General features: G+C 38.9%; 1 protein-coding gene across 2 annotated transcripts in view; it reads right to left on the reverse strand.

Moving 5' to 3' along the window:
* Nucleotides 1–19,798, reverse strand: part of anks1ab (ankyrin repeat and sterile alpha motif domain containing 1Ab) — a 54,453-nt gene extending 34,655 nt beyond the window's left edge. The window contains exon 1 of one of the 2 annotated variants that reach the window (XM_087840953.1): nt 18,871–19,797. In XM_087840953.1, coding sequence (XP_087697079.1) covers nt 18,871–19,164 — 294 coding nt within the window. In that variant the 5' untranslated portion in view covers nt 19,165–19,797. Of the gene's footprint in view, nt 1–18,870 lie in introns of both variants that reach the window. The other variant, XM_006782866.3, reaches the window with a different exon arrangement.
* Between the last annotated feature and the right edge of the window lie 614 nt (nt 19,799–20,412).

Raw genomic sequence — 20,412 nt, forward strand, 5'->3', positions numbered from 1 at the left:
AGCTGCTGTTGACTGTTTCAGGGAGTAACTGATTGCCCCCTCAGACCTGTGTTATTTAGGCTTCGGAGAATAAAGCAATAGCTTACTGCAAGATTAAGTGTGCACAATGCTGCATGCAGGAGATTACAGAACAACTCAAAAAAGAGTTGTTCTGGGGCTTAGAGCTGAGCGTGTTTATTTAAGAGGACTCTGATTTTCCAGAGCCAAAATATATTTTAAGGTTGTTTGTTTGTTTTTGTTTATTTTGCTGAGTAACAGAACATTTGTGCAGATTCTAGTGAAATGCTTTTGGATATTGATAAAGGTATCACAGCTGATATTTGAAAGGCAAGGAAGACAAGCTGTGAACATTATTTTTTTTCATCCCAATAGAAATGAATATGCACAGATTATACACTGAATCTGTGGTATATAGGAAGTACATTTCAGCAGTTGAAGACTACTCCAGTATTTTATTATTGCACTTCATAGACTTGATTTAAAGTTTGTCAAAAATTGAAGCACTGAAAAAGGCAAGATAGAATTACTTTCTACATTTTTCATTGCACAAAAATTATAATAAACAAACAAGCTTTACACTCTACACTCCAAAGTTTGAAACACAGCATTTGCTATATATTCGAGACAGAGAATCCCAGCTGTGCACAAAAACAGTCAAGAAATAACGCAATCAAGAATAGCAGGACTTTCCAAGTGTTTTTTTTTTTTTATCTTCACTGGCATAAAGGTAGCTTAGAGGTGCAACTTGGCCTGCCAGCTAGTGAAATTTGCAGCCTTAGCAAAGCTGGAGATTTTTCCAGCTTTATCCAGAGGTGATAACCCTGTGTGGATTATCTGCGATTTCTTGTTGTTTTTATCAGTAGTTTAATTATCTGCGAGTGACTATTGCATTGTTACTAAACACAATAATTCAAAAATGGAACAGTTTGACATCTTCAAGTTGAAATTCATAGTATTCAAAATAAACTAATAAAATGAAATCTGTTTTTGCATGTTAATCTAGAAGTTTTACAATTTTAGGAAATGTGAAAAAGAAATAAATATCTAAAGTTTGGACTTTAGCCCGGTGAAATAAGCTGAAATGGCTCTGAAACTTCCTCTTAATGAGACTGACATTTAAATGAAGCTTATGCGTAAGTTCAGTAAGGAAGATCTGTCGTCACCCATCTGTCTGCTTCCCAGGTGTTGACGGATAATCTAAGCTTTACATCAATTCCACTTTCCCACGCTGTCAAGTTGATTATGACATCACATGTCTAGTCCAATCAGTTTTCTGCTGGCCTCCTTCAGGCCGATCAGCCTTTACTCGGCTACTTTAAATCTCACTGCGCATCTGTCATTCTTCCTTGCAGTCGCCTTCATGCAACCCACCTCCTCCCTATCACCGCCTCTCATCACTCAGGCTTCAAGCCTCCATCTTCATCTCCACCACCAGCATCTAGACTCGGGGGGGGGGGGGGGGGGGTCCTGCCCTTATCCCTATCACAGCTGGGATTATGTTCTGCTGTGCTAGGCCATCAGGGTCTGAACGCCAAATACCTCAAATTGAATTTTGTACATCAATAAATCATGTTCAGTTCATTCTAATGATCGCTTCTTATTGAACCAAAGCTTACTGTTGTTCCAAATGCACTTATGTTCACTATCACTCTATCAACTTTATTCAATCAGTCATGGTTTTGGTACTACCTAAACTACCCTAAACACCAAGCTAAGCGCTCAGTTGACAACACCTTGACAACCTCTGGTGCTATGGAAAAATGTGTAGGCGAGTTACAAAATTACAAACGAAGTGTTGCACCAAACACCTCATTGTGATTGGTCACTAGCAGATTGTTGCCGTTACCCACAGTTTACACCAACTTACCCACACCAACTTGCCGGCAGACACTTGCATACTACTGGCTGAGTGGAAGTAAAACTTGAAAACGTTTGATCTGTTTGCTGACAGGTCGGTTCATTACAAACTATAGACAACCTTCCAAATCTGCTAGCAATCAAAGCAAATCTGTGAGGCTAATTTTGCACAATCACTCACCAAATGGCCGGGGAAAAAACATTTTTCCTAGTGACCAGTGATTTGCCATTGGGTCGCCAACTGGTTTCTAGACCTGTGTATTTGGAGCCTTCACCTGCTAAAGAAATTTGGTTAAAGCTTAAAAAATAAAAATAGAAGTCCAAAGATGAAATAGATGTGAATTTTGTCTATTTCTGCATTTTGTTAACTACTTCTCCAACCTAGGGCTGTGGGCGGGATGTGCTCTATCTTAGCTGTCAGAGGCAGTGTTGCAAACTTAGCGACTTTGTCGCTATATTTAGCGAGTTTGCAGACACCCTTAGCGACTTTTTTTTCTAAAAAGCGACTAGCGACAAACCTGACGAATTCTTCTGGTGTTATTGGAGCCTTATTTATGACGACTGATTGACGTGAAAACGCGTATCGCTCCTACTCTCAATAAGCAGCGGGTGCTGCCATGGGCACCTCGCTCATGCCAAAGCGCTCACAGGCGGAGGATAGTCCTCCCCCAGCTGCTATCAGGGCAGGAGACGTTCGAACCTATGCGTCCAAACTGCAAATGAATCGCGCATGAGCGAAGCCGCTGCTCCCGCACTGACTGTAACGCAGTCAGTTCTTTAACTGTTATGTTGTTTTGTGGACCACAAGGTTTTAAAATACTTATAAACACACACACAAAGTAACTCCATTAGGAGTTTCCATCGCCAATAGGAAATTAGGCGATGACGTCATTTAGCGACTTCTAGCTACTTTTAGGACAGCCAATAGCGATTTTCCTTACTGTGGAGTTGGCAACACTAGTCAGAGGGCAAAATGGTAAATGGCCTGTATTTGTATAGCGCTTTTCTAGTCCCTAAGGACCCCAAAGCGCTTTACACAACCTGTCATCTACCCATTCACATACTGGTAATGGCAAGCTACATTGTACATCCTGGACAGACTGCCAGTACATTACAGGGCCATCAAATGAACATCCTTATATTTTATTTATTACAACCCTATTCAGCGTTCCTATGAATAATAATCACTGTAATCTAGGGCTGCCACAAACGATTATTTTGATAGTCGACTAGTCACCGATTATTTTTGCGATTAGTCCACTAATCACCGATTATTTTTGCGATTAGTCCACTAATCAGATCATGCATCCATTGTACATAAAACGGACAGCTTATGCACCAGCATGCATCTGCTCTTATATAACTATCACTAGCTTACAGCTTGAAGTGTTTAAGGTATGTGCTAACTAAAAATAAAGACAAGATGGTAGTTTATTAAATTTTAAGGAAACGTGCAGATTGTTTCGGTGGAGTTCAATAAACTCAGCCGATTTACTCAGGAACAAATAAAATACTGAAAAAAGCCAAACAATAACATTTTTAAGTTATCTAAGTGACTTATATATCATGTTTAACCTGAGTAGCGAAAGACGGCGGTGGATTTGAAAAGGATTTGCCCAAAGTCCGGTGTTCTCACCAGCTCTAGTGAGGCTTGAACCCCGGCTCGCTATCGAGCTGGTGGGTAACAGACATCTCCGAAAAAGTCGGAGCGCTTTTGAAAATATGAGTTGTCTTGATAAACTGAACAGATATTTGAAGTTTACACAGCTACATTCTCGCCTGAAAACACGTTAAACGTTTATTTTGTGACCCAGAAAGAATAATAAGAGTAGTATTAAAACTAACTACCTGCCGCTGTCACTACACGATCCGTACTGGAAACCCGATCGGTACCCCGCATGCGCAAATCTTACGTCACTTCCTCTCTTTGCCAACATTGCGACATTCAATATATTTGAATGATACGGTTAGCGCCCAGTTAGCTCCTAGCATTTCTCAACAGCTCTGCCTCCTTTTCGACTGCCCGGGACATTTAAACAATGGATAATCCGTATACAAACAAATTCATGCTTTTCTCCTCAACAGAGAGCGTTTCCCGATTGAACAACAGCGCCGTAAAATAAGAAGAATGGCGCCTAATTACAGACTTAATAATATTGATTTAGCAATGTGTCACGTGAAGATTCATCAGCCAGATTAAGTGTTTACTGACAACTGACAGTGAATGCGGACATCATCATCACTATTCCAGTCAATCCTCTCCTCACAGACAAGCATAAACACACTTGACTATCACTAAATCAAATTTAACACACGTTTGTAATGACGCCAGTTCATTTTATAATGGGGTTCATTCGCTCGGTCAGCAGGTGGCAGTATCCTCGTACACTGGGGAGTACACTGCTATTAAACGAACAGAAGAAGAAGAAAACATCTGCACATGCGCGGTACGGATCGGGTAGACCCGATTTGTACGGTCCGACTTTGCACATGCGCAGTAAGGATCGGGGAGTCCCGATTCGTAACTATCTTTTTATTTTTCGTTTTTGTCTACACTGTACTGAAATGCTTCATTATTGCAAACATTTTAAGATATACTTATTATTCTTAACATCTTAACCGATACTCTGACCTGTAACTATCGTAAAACGCTACGACGCATGCGGGGTACCGATCGGGTTTCCGGTACGGATCGGGTAGTGACAGCCGCCATTGTTGGAAACTGAGCTGGGCCGCGCTATGAATTCTGGGACGCAGCTTCTTCTTCTTCGGGGTTTAACGGCATCTGCTATCCTTGTACATGCAGTGCTGCCATCTTCTGTTTCAGTCCGTTATTACACTCTTAAATCCTACTACTTATTCCTGCGTCTTTTGGGATCTACAAAGCTTCAAACGACACGTCGACTATTAAATTAGTCGTCGACGATTTTGATAGTCGACGTAATCCTGACTAGTCGACTAATCGTGGCGACTACAATCACTGGCCAGGTGTATAGTCATGCATCAAGAACAACAAGGCAAATGATCTGTACCAGCCACTCTGTTATAAAATAATCTACTACAAAAATAACATTCAATATTCTTCAGCTACTGCAGAAAAGTGTAAATCCAACTACAAGTTCTGACAACTTCAAGCAAGCCAATTAACAGGCTGGGGTCACCTTAAAATGTATGAACACAGTATTGCGAATCAGGCTAGAGACTATATTTAGAAACACTGGAGTAGTCTATTCATAATCAGCATGAAGATTTTTGCAAGCCTGAAAAACTGATTCTGCTTCCACTAGTGACACCAGAGACACAGCCAGGCTTATTTGATGTAATATTTAGTGTTTGAAAAAGCCCTATGCACTTCGCTAGTGGCATCAACACTGTGGATTGCCTTGATTCATTTGGAAGTCAGGCACGTGGGACACACAGCATATGCCTCCAGCAATACAGACCTCACATTACTTTATGAATTAACCCAGTTACATTCTATATCACATAGACACACTCATCAGGAGTGCATTACATCTAAGCTTAAGTGCACCTTTATTAAGACCCGTCACCAAAAAATGCTGCTTCTGAGGAAATTAATTACGTAATAACTAAAGTGCTGAAATGTCTTCATGTGCATATGGCCTCATCCGGTGCATACAATTCCCCAAACAATAGTTGCAAAAAACCTTTAGGGTATTTTATGTGATTTCAAAAAGAGAAAGTTGCCATCATATACGTTAAAACACACAGAACTGTCCAAACATTGCACCCACCAGAAGTAAAGGTTGCTTTAAAAAACAAAGGCATGAATAGTATGTCAATTAAGTTCATATAAAGTCCATCTGTTGCTTTTAAAACTGCATTAATTCTCCCAGGTACACTTTTACATAGTTTTATAGAGCGAGTAGGATGTCCCCAATATCTTGGAGGGCTTGCCATAGTTCGTCCTATCACTTCTTCCCAGACGTAGGCGCCATAAAATCAGGGCTTTATTCTTTGGCTTTTACTCTGGCTCTGTGTTTACTGTTTGTACCTGGTGCCCAAAATGTTTTGCACTGTAATGTATATTGAAGGTATTTCTCACGAAACAGTTACCATGTGAACTGTACCAAATGTACTTATCCACTAACAAGTAAGTCTACTTTATCCCTAAGCCAAAGTTAAAAATGGTGGTTATGAAAGACTGATGTTACAGAGGAATCTTTACACCACAAGAAAAATTAAAGCAATAGTTCTACATTTGGGAAAATGTGCTTGTTGGCTTTCTTGCCGTAAGTTAGAAGAGAGGATCAATAAAACGCTCAAATCTGCACACAAAATATGAAGTTATACCTACAATTTGGTTTCTTCAGGTTAGAATAAAGGTGGGACACAGGGAACAAATAAGCCTCGTCCACAAAATCTGCCCATCAGCACCTCAAAATCTCAGTAATTGTTATATCTCGACTCCATACAGAAAATGAACACTCCCAAGAACAGCTCCCAAGAAGTCAGCAAAGATATCAGGAAATCACCAACAGCCAAAACACATAGTCTCAATTTCCAAACTTTGTTTTTTGCATGAATAAAATATCTGATTTTATTATATAATTTATTAACTGGTGATAAAATAGGCATAACAGTTGCTCGATGGAATATTTTGTTGGTTTTAGCCATTTAAACCTGTTTCTAGGTTTAATGCCAAGATAACCAGCAGCAGGCTGTTCTATCATTCAGTGTAACACCAATCTAACTCATATTAAGAAAATTAAGACATTTATTTCAGTGTCAGACATTTCCCCTAATCACTACTGTTTACTACCGCCTGTACACCTCGCAGACTTTCTGCATCAACACAAAGCAAAACCTACTTTAATTCAGTTTATTTATACAGTGTCAAATAACACAAAAAAAAAAATTATTAAAAAAACTAATCTCAAGATGCTTTATATAGTATAAAGGCACTATAACATGAGACACAGAAACCCAACAATGCCCTAGAAGTAAGCGCTTTGCATTACTGAAAAGAAAAAAAAAACAAAGCTCTATTTTAACAGGAAGAAACCTCCGGCAGAACCAGGGTAAGGGAGGGCAGCCATCTGCCATGACCGGCTGGGGTGAAGGAAGAAACACAACAAACAAATCACAGAACAAAGCGCAAACTACAAGAGAGAGAAAACACAAAGCTAATTACATGCAGTAACGGTGTACAAATACATGGGGAGTGAAAGAGAGGAGAGGTGCTCGGTGCATTATGGGAGATCTGCCTGCAGCTTAAGCCTACAGCAGCATAACTAATTAATGGGTCAATTACTAGCTTTATCAAAAAGTTATATATTTGAATTCTAATGTGTATAATAGACACAGTGTCTGACACCTGAACCCAGCCTGATAAAGATAAAGGCTTTGACCCACAATGGAAACTCCAGGAACCTCAAGTAATGCTGGAGTTTGGAAACAGTGCTCTGTTGGCCTAATACAGCAGTATAACTAGCGTGCATCAACCTAACCAAATAGGTATAAAATAATAATTTATAAAGTCGCAGTTTGTTCTCTGAATCCAGTTAAGCACTGCTTTTTCCTTAAGTATTATATCTGAAAGGTGAAGTTAACCCAGCCTTTTCTCAATGTTATTTAGTTTAACTCAAAGTGTATTTTCTAGAAAATGTCTGGGAGTCAGAGGGGATATGATCAAGTAGATGTATTCACACTGAAATGCTACTGATAATGCTGTTATGAAGCACTTGGAGGTTTGAGTGGGCTGTATCATAAAAATCGGTGCTCAGCTGAATGATAGCACTAAATCCTGAAGTGATTTAGATGTTAATACAGTTTAAGCCGCTCCTCAGTTCATGCACATATTGCAAAAAATTATCCACTCTGTGCCACCTTTTCATGCTCAAGTGCTTCAGTGAAAAAGATCCGATGGTAAAGGTGAAATCATTTTTGCTTCTTTCCAATGCAATCAACTGCCCTGCTGAATTCCTGTGATCACTCCTTCAGTCCTTGGCACTTACTCTGTAACACCTCCAGATATCAGGACTTATTCCTCTCAATCTTGAAACAAGCTTTTTTCTGAAGAGGTTTTAAATCCTAATTAAATCCTAATCATTGACCAAAGGACAAGTTAAGATCAACATTTTTTGAATTACACTTGCCACAACAATGTTTTTCTCCACTTTGTCTCAGAGGCCAAAGTTTTGGAGGATTGACCTTGATCTAATTTAGGAGATTAAGACTTGAACACAAATCCAAGGTGAATAAATAATTTAACTCCTTAACGCACCCCCACTCTGTGTGGGTGATATAAAGGCAGGTTGTGTTGGTTTAGAGACATTTGTTTGACAATTCTCAACCAACTGTGGGCAAAAAAGTATATCAGGCAACTTGATTGCCCAATTTTTCTCCCCATTCAGGCCAATGATTGCTTTCTGCCAATAACAGTACTAAGAAATGCTTTGCAATTTTTATTTTCCTGTTGTCTGTAGCCTATTTTCATTTTAAAGGAAGCAGTTGAGGTTACTGAGATAAAGAGGCTGTTCTTAGCTGCATGGAAAAGTAAGGAGGAAGGCACGGCAGCATGAGGATTTTGCTTGCATGCATCTAAAATTAGATGTGTGCATATTGCAAAATGTATTTAGAAGCATAGGTGTGAATAAAATGTAATATACTCCACTCAAGCTGGTTGGTTTTTCTCAACAAAAAGGTTTACAACACAGCAGCAGTGGGGATGATGTTGTAGTTTATGGTGGAGCTGGAGCCTCGCCCCTCAGACACAGCAAACAGCAAAGTGGCATTGCTGTCGTTACAAGAACAATGCCCCTTACTGTAATCAGAATCAAGACCTCTGCTGGCCAAAAGTATCCTTTCAAAGAAAAGCCACTTTTTAGTAAAACTGCTGTAAATATGGAAGGAGCAGCGCTTTAACTACAGAGGATGATGCTCAACTCAAGTGAGCTAATTAGGAAGACATAACATTAAGTCATTTTTGATCTCTTGGTGCTGCTTTACTCGTGAGTGAGATGTTTTGCACGCAGGAAAAGAAACACAAAAATCACGTTAGAAATCAGGTTTGCCTATGTGGCGAAGGTGTGGTTCCTGGCTCGGCTGCAGGGGAAGGGTGGTGCAGTGAGCTCAACGGGGTGGTGCTGGGAAGGCAGGTGAGAACACAGCTGGTGGCGTTTGGTCTGATGACAGGTTTTCCCCTTTTTTAGTGAAACGGGACACGAGAGGAGAGAAGCTTGAAGCAGCTGAGACCGGAGCTGACCAGACTGTGAACTGTCACAAAAAGCAAAGTCAGAAATAAACGTGACATCTCGCTATATCAAACTGTGTGTGTGTGAAGTGCATTTTACAAGTGTTGCTTTACAGCCTGGGATGTATTGTGTATCCTTTATATCACTGACAAATCAATACAAATAACACATTGCTGACTTAAATCAATGGCACTTTAACATGCTGGTGACTGAGCCTGTTATCTTTAAGACAGGCCTGTTATTTGCCAGGGTTTGGACAATTTTATCCTGGGGTAGTCAGCCTGAGTGAGTGTTACTCTACAGTCTTTAGATACTAACTCGTATCATTAGTGCTTTAGTGCACACAAGACGAGAAATAAATACACGTGTGATGACATTCCAAGAGATTCTAGACCCTCAAGTACTGCTGGAAACCAGGAGATGGAATATTTTAATGTTTATACAATAAAAATGGAAACATCAGCTAGAGGCAAAAATTACAGACAAATTGGTCGCACATCAGCAATGATGTTTTTTTTCCTATTAGGGTGTGACTTCTATAGGGTTTAGTTGCTGTTGGACCTGCTTGTCTGGGGACACTGTGTCAAACATAAATAAAAACAGAATGCAATTAATTAATTTCAAAACATTTAAATTCTATATTTAAATGAAATTATTACAAACGCAACATGTCAAATGCACAAAGTGACAATTAATATTCTATTCGTTTGTCCTGTCCATTCCACCAAAGAACCAATCAACAGGCAAAGTGGGAAGTACAAGTCAGCAAACAGCTCCAGTTTTGTGCTGGCAGACATACTGCATCTTTATCACAGTATAGATGTGTGTATTTACCATGTTTTATGTCCCTTAAAACCCCATGAAAAGGGCTTAGATTTAAAAGCATGATTAAAAAAGCCGGTCTAGAGCAGGTTATATTTAAGAAAAGAGAACAAAAAGCTGCAAAATCATCACCTTCTGACCAATCAGTTCTCTAGAAAATAGCATCAACAGTCCTGCGACATCTCTTTGACCTCTCATAGATACCAAGAATGAGTCTCACATTTCTTTTGAACGTCTAAAATCTTTGTCTATCTTTGCTAAACATCAGTAATACATAAAAATTCAACTTTAATCCTTAATTAATTCCTTAAAATCCTTTTTTCCTGTTCATTCAATCAATCAATCACTCAAATCAGTTTTATATTTCTATAAGCCTCAATATATAACCCTAAAACAGGAACCCTATTTTTACTTGTTGACCCTAAATTTGCCTAAATTAATTAGTCTAAGTCTTAGACTAAGCCTGCAACTGATTTCTATTTTTACACATACTCTTTACTTGGTCTGAGACCATCAAACACCACCAGCGCTGCAGAAGAAAGAATAAAAACTCAAACTGAGCATCAATTTAACTGAATAACAATTATAATCTATCATATTTTCCCTGTGCAAGTGGTATGTCTTACTGACAGAGCAGCCTGTTAACTTACAGTCATATTTTTTGGTTTTGTCTGGCTCAAAAAGGCAAAAATTATTAATATAGTAGCACATTTTCACTTGCCAAAATAGTAAAGCACACACACACATTAATAACTACTGTACAGCACTATTTCAATTATACACACAAAGACCACTAACTGTGATTGATCAGATGGGGCCATTGCTGAAGAAGTATAAGCTATATTAAAGACCCGATGACAAGCTAAGCTTGGCAAGTGTCACACACTTGATCAGCACCATCCTTTCTTAATTTCCCTTTTTCTGTGCAGCAAGAACACAAAAAAGTATAAAAATGCTACAATATACACATATTTACAGTTCAGCTAGTTTTGTAACAAATTCCACAAACTACATACTAGCTAACATGTTGGAGATAATGTGAAATGATCCTAAACAATGCGCTTTAGAGAGCATTATTGTTCACTGAGCCAGAGTCTGAATGCGCATAAATGATGGCTGCAAATCCAGAAAAGAAAAGACAAAGAAATAGATGGCTGAATATAGAAATACTAAAAAGACTACTTAGAAAGGCTGCCTGCTTCACTGTCCCTTGTCTGGAAACAGGATTAGCGCCTCAGTATCACTGTCAATAAAGACAGATGGCCCAGCAGCTCCACAGTATACAAGACCAGCAACACATAATTCTATCCACCGGATTTTATTTGACAGCTCTGAAACCACACAGCATAAATAAAGCCTGCGAGAATAGTAACAGTAAAGTCAAAAACGGCTTTATGGTTCAGCTTATTCATCTTTTCAAGTATCATTCAAGAATCCATATGATGTAAATATAGTTATATTGAACAGGTTTGAAGCTATTTTTTCACAAGATTCTAAAATTCTTTTGAGGAAGAAATATTTTAAGATTTATTGTGAAAGCTGCTAGCTTAGGTTGAGCTCACATTGCAATAAATTTAAGGGCCACTTAAATGTAACTTTCATAATAAAGTTTTATTCAACCCTCCTTCAAAAAAACCCTCCAATTAAATATCTGTGCCAAGTCACAAAATCAACCAAATTTGAAAAAAGGGTGTTCACTTTTATGCAAATGCAGATTTCTCCAGTGAAATACCAGAAAACATACAAAACATCAAGGGTGCTAATATGTTTTTTTTTTTTCTGTTACTCTAAATCATAGATGTTAAATTGGTGCAGTTTTATAATTAAAACTATGCAACATGGACCTGCTAATGGAGCTGAACTCATGCCATGAAGATCATGGGTCACAGTTTTTGTGGTGATCTTAATGCTAGAGGAGGCCTGGAAAGAGTGGAATCAGGTAATAGGAAAGGATGCTGATTAGGCTCGACAGTTTGGGACATCTTAAAATGTACAATCTGAAATTTCTATTTTCAAAATTTTAAACTCCCATTTTTGAAAGGAATTATAGTTTCAGCTCTTGCACATGTGCAAAAACAGCATTAAGAAGCAGTTTGGAAGCAGCGTGGAAGCAGTCTCCTGCTTCTGATACACCTGTTGTGAAATTTTACAGACAACACGGCATCAGAAGCAGGACTGTGCCTCACCCCACCAAGCCCCCTGAAAACACCATTACTCTCATATTAATGTACCACATCTGTCAAACCAGATCTTGGAATGTGTTCACTCTGCTGTAGCTTGCTATATAAATTATGAACCAGCTTGCACATACTGTAAAAAACTTGGCACCAGCTGTAATCTACAACATTAAGATATTTTTGTGCCCTTTTGATTTTTTTTTTTACGACATGCATAAAGCATGTGAATATTTAACAGAACGAAATTAACAAGATAAAAATATATTCGAGGGCCACATCAGCTTGTGTGATTTATAACCACAGAATAATTTGAAACCCCAGAAATACCACTGGGAAACTTTGAGTGCATGCAGAAATGAACCCATTAAGCATCTGCAATATGTGGCTGCGTTAACCTTTGGCTTTTGAGCGTTCAACACATGTACTGACGATGCCAATCACCTTAAAGACATTAAGAGGACTGAAGTGAAAATTACTATATAATTGAAGCTATTTGTAGCATTATGTCAAAAAGGGAAAAGGAGAAATTCACAACTAAATCCACATGTAAAAGTAGTGAAAGGTGAAAGTAGTCAGTTTACTGGGAGAAATATTTACATTTGCTAAATGCCTGCTACTGATAATAACCATCAAACCAATGTAAAAATGTTGTTTAATTTTACAGGAACAGTAATGGTAAAACTGGATAGTAGTTTATCTTTGAGTAATTATTAATAAATGTTATTAAGGCCTGCAATATGTAGTCTAAGATGCATTTTTGAAGCTTAACGTAGACGCTCAAATCACATCACTGACAGACAATCATCTTTTTTTTTATTAACAGGCTAGTGCTTTTTTTCCTATCCTCAAAGAAAGAAGAAAAAAACTTGCTTGTTCCTGTATAATTAAAATATACATTCAAACGAAAATAGTGCAGGATGCTGACATAAAATCATGTACTGGAATGTTTAGATTTGGTGGGATGTTCATAAAACATAAAGTTGTGCTTGAAAAAAAGTGTAAATCAGGTTTTAAAATAAATATCACCACTTACAAGCCATTTAAATTATTTTTTTTTAGTTTTTTAATGTTAGCAAACTTCAGCTGCACCTGTTTTAAGCTAGCTAGCTACTAGTTTAGCTAATTTGGGCTGTAAGATTTAACCTAGATATGTATGCATAAGTAATTTTGTTTTACACAAACAATTAAAACCAAATTTGAACTTGAATTTTGTTTTACAAGACACCACAAATCAGAAGTAGTTTACCCTCAAACTTTGCTGTCATCAGTGGTGTTGAAGTTAATGCCGGTGTTCTGGGAATCCATCCTACCTTACAAACTATCCTACCCCTTGTTTCTGCGCATGAGCTGCATATGCGCACAACACAAAACCCAAATTTACTTCATTTTTTTTAAAGCCATTGTGAATGTTTGTTAGGGTTAGGGTTTGTCAGAAGTCAAATTAGCTTACAGGTAGCCTACAATTTGCCAAAGTAGGACGGTTTCTCAGAACACCCGGCTGTTATATTCCTCAGCTTTCCTGACTGACAGTAAGCAGGCAGCATTTCCTGGTCTTACATCTTATTTGTAGTGGGAAAGAACTAAAATGGAGAAGTGGCTAACAGAGTCAAATTCACAAAGGAAAAATATTTTAGAGAATCAAAAGGAAATACAAGGTCATGAAACCTGTTCTAAACATTGAAAAAAAAACCCTCACCTGAGGTTATTGTGTTTGACAGAAAGGAAATTAAAAAAAACTTTACAACCAAGGTATATTGGCTAATACAGCTTACATATTTAAACTGAATTTGGGACAATTACAAAAATATGAAGGATGCAGGAAATGTAATTGTTCATCTGTTTTATGAATTTTCAATAAAACAAAATTATATGCAGTCAAAACAATCTTACTTTAGGCAGAAATTCTGATGAAGGGTGCAGGTCCTAGGCACATGTCAGCAATGGTAAATGGTAAATGGCCTGCATTTGTATAGCGCTTTTCTAGTCCTTAAGGACCCCAAAGCGCTTCACACGACATCATAGGTGTCAAACTCTGGCCCGCGAAGCCATACCAAATTATTATTAGAGCTGGCCTACTGGTATTATACAGCTAATATATATATTGTTTAGTATTAAGCTTTGCTTGTTCCATATTCAGTTTTTCAGCAAAACTTGTTTGAGTCCATAAGAAAAGATTCATTCTTATATCTGGAGGAAGATTTTTTTTTCAATAAATATTAATGTTAGCCCACGACCTTGTTCCAGTTTTGAATTTTGGCCCACTGTGTATTTGAGTTTGACACCCCTGCACTACATTCAGTCATTCACACACACATTCACACACTGGCGATGGCAAGCTACATTGTAGCCACAGCTGCCCTGGGGCACACTGACAGAGGCGAGGCTGCCGGGCCCTCTGACCACCACCAGTAGGCAAACATGGGTGGTGGGTATGGGTATCTTGCCCAAGGATATTTGGCATGCAGCCAGGAGGCAGCCTGGGATCGAACCACCGACCTTCTGATTAGTGGCCGACTTTCTCTGCCACCTGAGCTACAGCCACCCATATCATTTAGTAATCGAGCAACAGCTGACAGGATAAGCACTGGATATTATGATTCATGTCATAAATGTGAAACAACAGATGCAGCAGCACCACTCACCCTGCAGATGTCTGCCATTTCAGGGCTCTGAGGTTTTCTGCTGAGTATTTTCCTTAATTAAAGCTTAGTTTAATCACACTACAGACAATTCCACAAGGATTTGTATGCGTCAAAGCATTACACAGTAGTATCACTCTCTACACCAACAACTTTAAGTGCTGAACTAATGGCTAATCTGAAGATTTTTGATCCACAGTATCAGAAAGGAAAGCTTTCTCATCACAAAAACTAATGCCTGTCTTTGTTTAAATAAAAAATTCATAGAATAACAAGTCTTTTCACAATAAAGGAGAACAAAAAATGCTTATTATATTATTGTATTATATAACATACCAGATATAATAATGTTTTAAATGTATCAGGTTTCTTTTTTTAATGAGATCATCTGAATGCCAGTATGTGTATACAGTTTGGCATGGACTGCCACGAAAGTGTTTTTATTTATATGACCTGAAGCCCAGTCCCCCTCTAGGCCTGGTACGTTGCATTAATGTTTTCATGTTTAATGTGGTGGTTGATTGCATTATGACATACATTGGCTCAACAATTGGATTAGCAGACTTTCAGAAAGATCCATAAGGCAATTTCATGCTTAGGGTCACTGGTTTTATACATTTACTATAAAAGATCTTTGCCTAGCAACTGCAAATTTGGTAAACACAAGAATCATATTACGCATCAGCAGGAATAACAAGACAAATTCAGCTCACAGGCCATTTGAGTAGAAAGAGCAAGCACAGAGGGAGAGTGATATGACAGAAACCGTTTGTAGGCCTAAAGAATAAGGCAGCAAGGATTAAATTTGCAAAAGAACATGCACAGTAAGGCTTTTTAAAACTTGTGTTATTTTTGGATGGTTTTTAAATTCAACCTACAAGGATCTAATGCTAGAAAGCTGGTATGGAGAAAGCCAGGGGGGGATCTTCAGTCAGGCCACCTTGCTTTGGCACATTATGACAAAGCAAGGTGGTGGATGCATGCAGGTTTGAGGCAGTGTTCAGGTGAACTTGTATCTATTCACTGAAGGAATCGTGAACTCTGCATTTTAAGGGCAGCAACCAAAATAAACTTTTTCTTTTTTTTTTATCAAGATGATGACTCAAAAGAGACTCTTCAAGAGTCCTTAGAGCCCCTAAGGGAGAGAAAAAAGCTAGCTTGTTGACATGCTTGTCTGCATGAACTAAAAGCTTTGCTGACTGAAACATGATGGAAAAACTTCACCATAGCTAACAGAATGCTGTCAAGCTGATCTACAAGTAAAAACACAGAAAGTGAAGACTAAAATATTATGACTTTGATGCTAACAGAGAGCATCCAAGTACTTTTTTGTCCTTATTTGAACTTAAGCATAACAAACATTTTGTGCTTAATGAAATGCCTTTGATAGCTGTTTTTTATTTGCTAATGCAATAAAAATGTGGTGTAAGTCTCCCTAAGTGTTGGTGTTATTGTATATATACACATAGTGTATATAAACACATGTATGCACAAACTGATTTAACTTTTGCCCTGAGCCTCACCCACACCCATATCCCCAACCCAAACAAATCCCTTGACATGTGGAAGAGAAACAGACACTCCAGGACAGCTGCAAAACAGGATGCCCTTGAGAACAGGACACCCCACCCAACATAGCCTGGGTAAACAGTCCTGTCAGAGAACAGGGGTGGAGTGGAGAACAGGCACAGGGCATGCAGGGCTGACAAAGAGAGAGATCCAAGTTCAAGATGTCTTGGACCCCTAAACTGCTTCATTGCAGCCCTTGTTGTAACATATAGTACACACCATACATTTTTAATGTGAACATATTTTTTTAAAATGCTTTCATTAAAACATGAGGCAAGACTAGTTTAAGATAAATCTTTTAAAATTGTATCAAGTCCAAACAGGCTCGAAACTGAGTCAAGAAAAGGACAAACAAGTCAGCTGTCTTACTGATGGTCACAGTGAGACAGATTTAGGCAACATTTACTGTAACAACTCACTCTGATCATTCTTTAAGAAAAGCTTAAAGTGCTGTAAATTAATTACAAATATAGAAGAAAAAATGAAAAGAAAACTGATTTCCCCAACAGGCATATGGCACTTTTGAACTTTCCAGTGCCGTCAATATACATACACTTAAAATAACAGTAAAGACTTTTAAACTTTTAAGAAGCAGTCGTGATTTCTGGAGCCTGTGGGGCCACCATTGACATCAAGGGAAGGCATTTTGTGTTTAATTGTCATTTAAAAGTCACACATACAAACATAAGTCTTCTTTGAATTTGCAATCTTAAATAATTAGATATATAAAATTATGAAATCAATGAAATCTAAAAGAAACTAAAAAGTGCTGTCCTTCTGGTGCACGTTACAAATTCTAAAATTTTAAAAATGAATTTTACTTTGTTTTGTGTTAGATTTACTTACAACTGATAAAATATGGAAAACAAGAATCATAGGCATTGGTTTACAATCACAGAGAGCAGAATGTGAGGAAAACTGCCTTTTGGCTAACTGTAACCTGACAGCAGTGTCTTCAGATGCTGGACTTTGGAATAGTCCCAACCTAACCAAAAATAATGGATGACAGACTGAATATAAAAGATGGATGTAGTGAGCACAATGTGACCCAATGTTAAGTGAAGTCCTGTTGTGAAACATTAGCTGGTCTATGGGCTTTCAACCGGATGTAACAAGCAAGATGTAACAGTTACAGGATACTATATCCTGCTTTACATTCATTTTGGACCCACAAGTTACAACTTGAGCATGATGATGTATTCAATAACACTTGAAGCTAGCAAATGAGATTGTAACATTCAATAAAATTGAGTAAAAGAGCAGAAGCAGTGTTTCCTCAAAGACATGTATAATGTGACCTTGTTTTGCAACCATTCTTCCCAGCTGGACATTAAGGAATGCACATTTGCATTACAGTGACTTTTTAGATCCATCTTTTATATAAAGTCTTAGTGGATGTAATGAAAGAGTATCCACAAAATAAAGGGTTTCGTATTGCTTATTTGGCTGCCCAATTCTGTTTTGCATAAAAAGATTGATTTTTAAGAAACTAATCGGTCAAGTTGTAATTATCAGTGGAGCCAATAGCTTTTGCTTAAGCACTGATAGCAAAAAATTCATGCAAGCAGGAAGAACTGAGTGCCCCAAATAAATTGCAGACAACTAAAGCCTTTTCATAAGAAGCATTTCAGTTCGACTTAAACCATTTGCTAGCCAAGATATCAGCTGGGTTTGATGACATATGGCACTATGCCAAAACTTAATCTGATAATCTGATTAAAATCCTTCACGTTATTATTGTGATGGGGAATAATCACCAGGCATGAAGCGTCAGATATGTTCTACTTTGCTGTGGACATCTTAAAAAATTGTACTGCTCTGCCTCTAAGCTGTATAATTTAATAATATATTATCAGTCGTCAGCCATTGTCTTCATTGTCTCCAACCATTTAAGTTCTGCTAAGAAATGATTATTCATTCCGTGGTTTTTGCAGTGCTTTAGGGTGTACTGCATTGATGCTCCAAAGTGCTCAGAAATCACAAGTTAAGGCTTTTGGGGATAATGGGGGGGTGGAGGACCATTCACATTGGGCTGAAAGTAGATGGCGCAAGACGTAGAAAAGGAGCCAGAAGAGAGCCGGATTCAGTGGAAGCGTGGGTCGGCCCTTGAGACATGTACTGAGTGGATATGGAATGACAGCACAAGCCCAATTAGTCTTGGATGCCAGGGCTGCTACAGGGAGGTCGGTGCAAGTGATCAAGCCATTCATGCATTCAAGCACTCGCCCGCAGGCATTCTCCGCCAACAGCCTGGGTAAAGTTACTCTATCACTGCTTCTGCTGGACTCCTGATCGCTCTCATTGCGCTGCCTCCGCTCTCCCCCTCTCCCTTCCTTCCTTCCTTCCTCTAGCATGAAATGCACTGCCTCGCCCGTTCTCATTTGTCTTTTTTCACACTAATCCAGAGTTGCTTCCCTTATTGGTTTTCTTTTTTCCCCCTCACACATTCACACTTGCTAACACACTCTCTCTTAAAGACATTAACACGCTCCACTCGAAAGCCTGTCCATGCCTGAACAGTGACAGTACCACTCCTTCTGTCCTCTACACCCTCCCACTTTTTCCCCATCCCTAGAACTTGAGTATTACCTCATCCCACTCAGAGGCAAAGGAAGGCATGCGCTCCATGGATGGCTGCCCAGAGCTGCAGTTAGACACAGACCCACTTCGGCCAACCAGACCTCCATCCTCCTCTCCAAGTGGCGATGCCAACAAATCAGAGTCTGACTTGGACAAACTTCGAATCAGCCCCGCGTCTGCAGGTCTGACTTTGGCTGCTCCCGCTGATGCAGACTCAGCCGAAACCTCACTCAGCTCCTTTATGTCAGCCTCTGGATTCTGGATCACGTTGGTGGGGTTTACATCCGGTGTGCACTCTGCCATTGCTTTTGGAGCTGCCAAGTGCAGCTCAGTGCCTTCACTGTTTTTCTGCCGTACTCTAACTTGTTCAGTCAGTCCAGAGAATGATCCAAAGTCTTTGTGGAGTTTTTAAGCTTGTAGTTGTGGAAAGCCAACAGATGTACTGGAAGACGCAGATTAATAAAATATAGATGTTGAAGGATCAGTTAATCTTTCTGCGCAGCAGCTCATTCAAAAGTCATTCAAAGTTCTCCTGTTTTGAGGTAAAGACGGCACAAATGAGAGACTTGTTGTGCACGGAAACAATAATCAAGGTCCACCCACTAGTTGTATCCTGTAGCCCTCCCCTTACTAACTGGCTGCTCACTTTGATACTCCTACACTTGCTTTTATCCACACATGCAGCCTTTTTAAAAAATAAATAATTCAGTTTTTATCATCACTTCAAGTCATTTATTTAGTTATGCAAAGCCTAAAAGCGAATACTCCCAAAGAAATCTGGGAGGGTAACTCAGGTTTAGATAGAGCAAGAAGCACATGTGTTTATACTGTAAATATAAAACATACAGGAAAATGTGTCTACCTTAAGATATAATCTACTCCCAAATATTTAAGAAAGTTAGACTCACCAGAACCAAAGAAGCCAGAATCAAAGTTTTAACTACTGCATCTTACCTGATGGCTTTTTCTGGTCCTACCAGTTCTTCCCCTTCCCTGTGATTGTGTCCGTCCTGCTCCAAAATCTTAAGGAGGACTGCTTCTATCCTGTAGTGAGGATCAGACGACGGGAGGATCCCGAAGCCTGGCCTTATTCAGACTGACAGCTGGGGTAATCAGGTTACTGACGCACTGGGTGGCTGCTCCATTAGAAAAGGAGGGAGAGTCGGGATTCCTGCGTTGTCATTCATGTGTGTCTACCAGTGTGGGTGCATGGAAGAGATTGAGGTTATTGAGTTACTTAGCTTTGTTACTGTAGAGCAGAAAGAGTCTACAAAGTATTTCAAACCTTTACTGAACCTGTATGGAATACCAATGAGATTTCTAGCGTTGTACCTTTGTGCAGTATACCTATTTATACACAGCGTATTCCTATCTAAAACTCTTTTCTTGGCCTAACTGTTCTGATGTTGTGACCTAAAATCTTGGCAAAAAAGTAAGGATGTTCCTCCGGGAGCTTCTCCCATTTTCTTACCTCTGCAAATTCTCCCTGACCTGAAGCTTTATCGCTAACACGCTTACATATTCATATATTATAATCACAAATCCATTTGA

This window comes from Neolamprologus brichardi, chromosome 5 (genome assembly GCF_056152115.1).
Source record: "Neolamprologus brichardi isolate AB-2024 chromosome 5, ASM5615211v1, whole genome shotgun sequence".
Lineage (NCBI taxonomy): Eukaryota > Metazoa > Chordata > Actinopteri > Cichliformes > Cichlidae > Neolamprologus > Neolamprologus brichardi.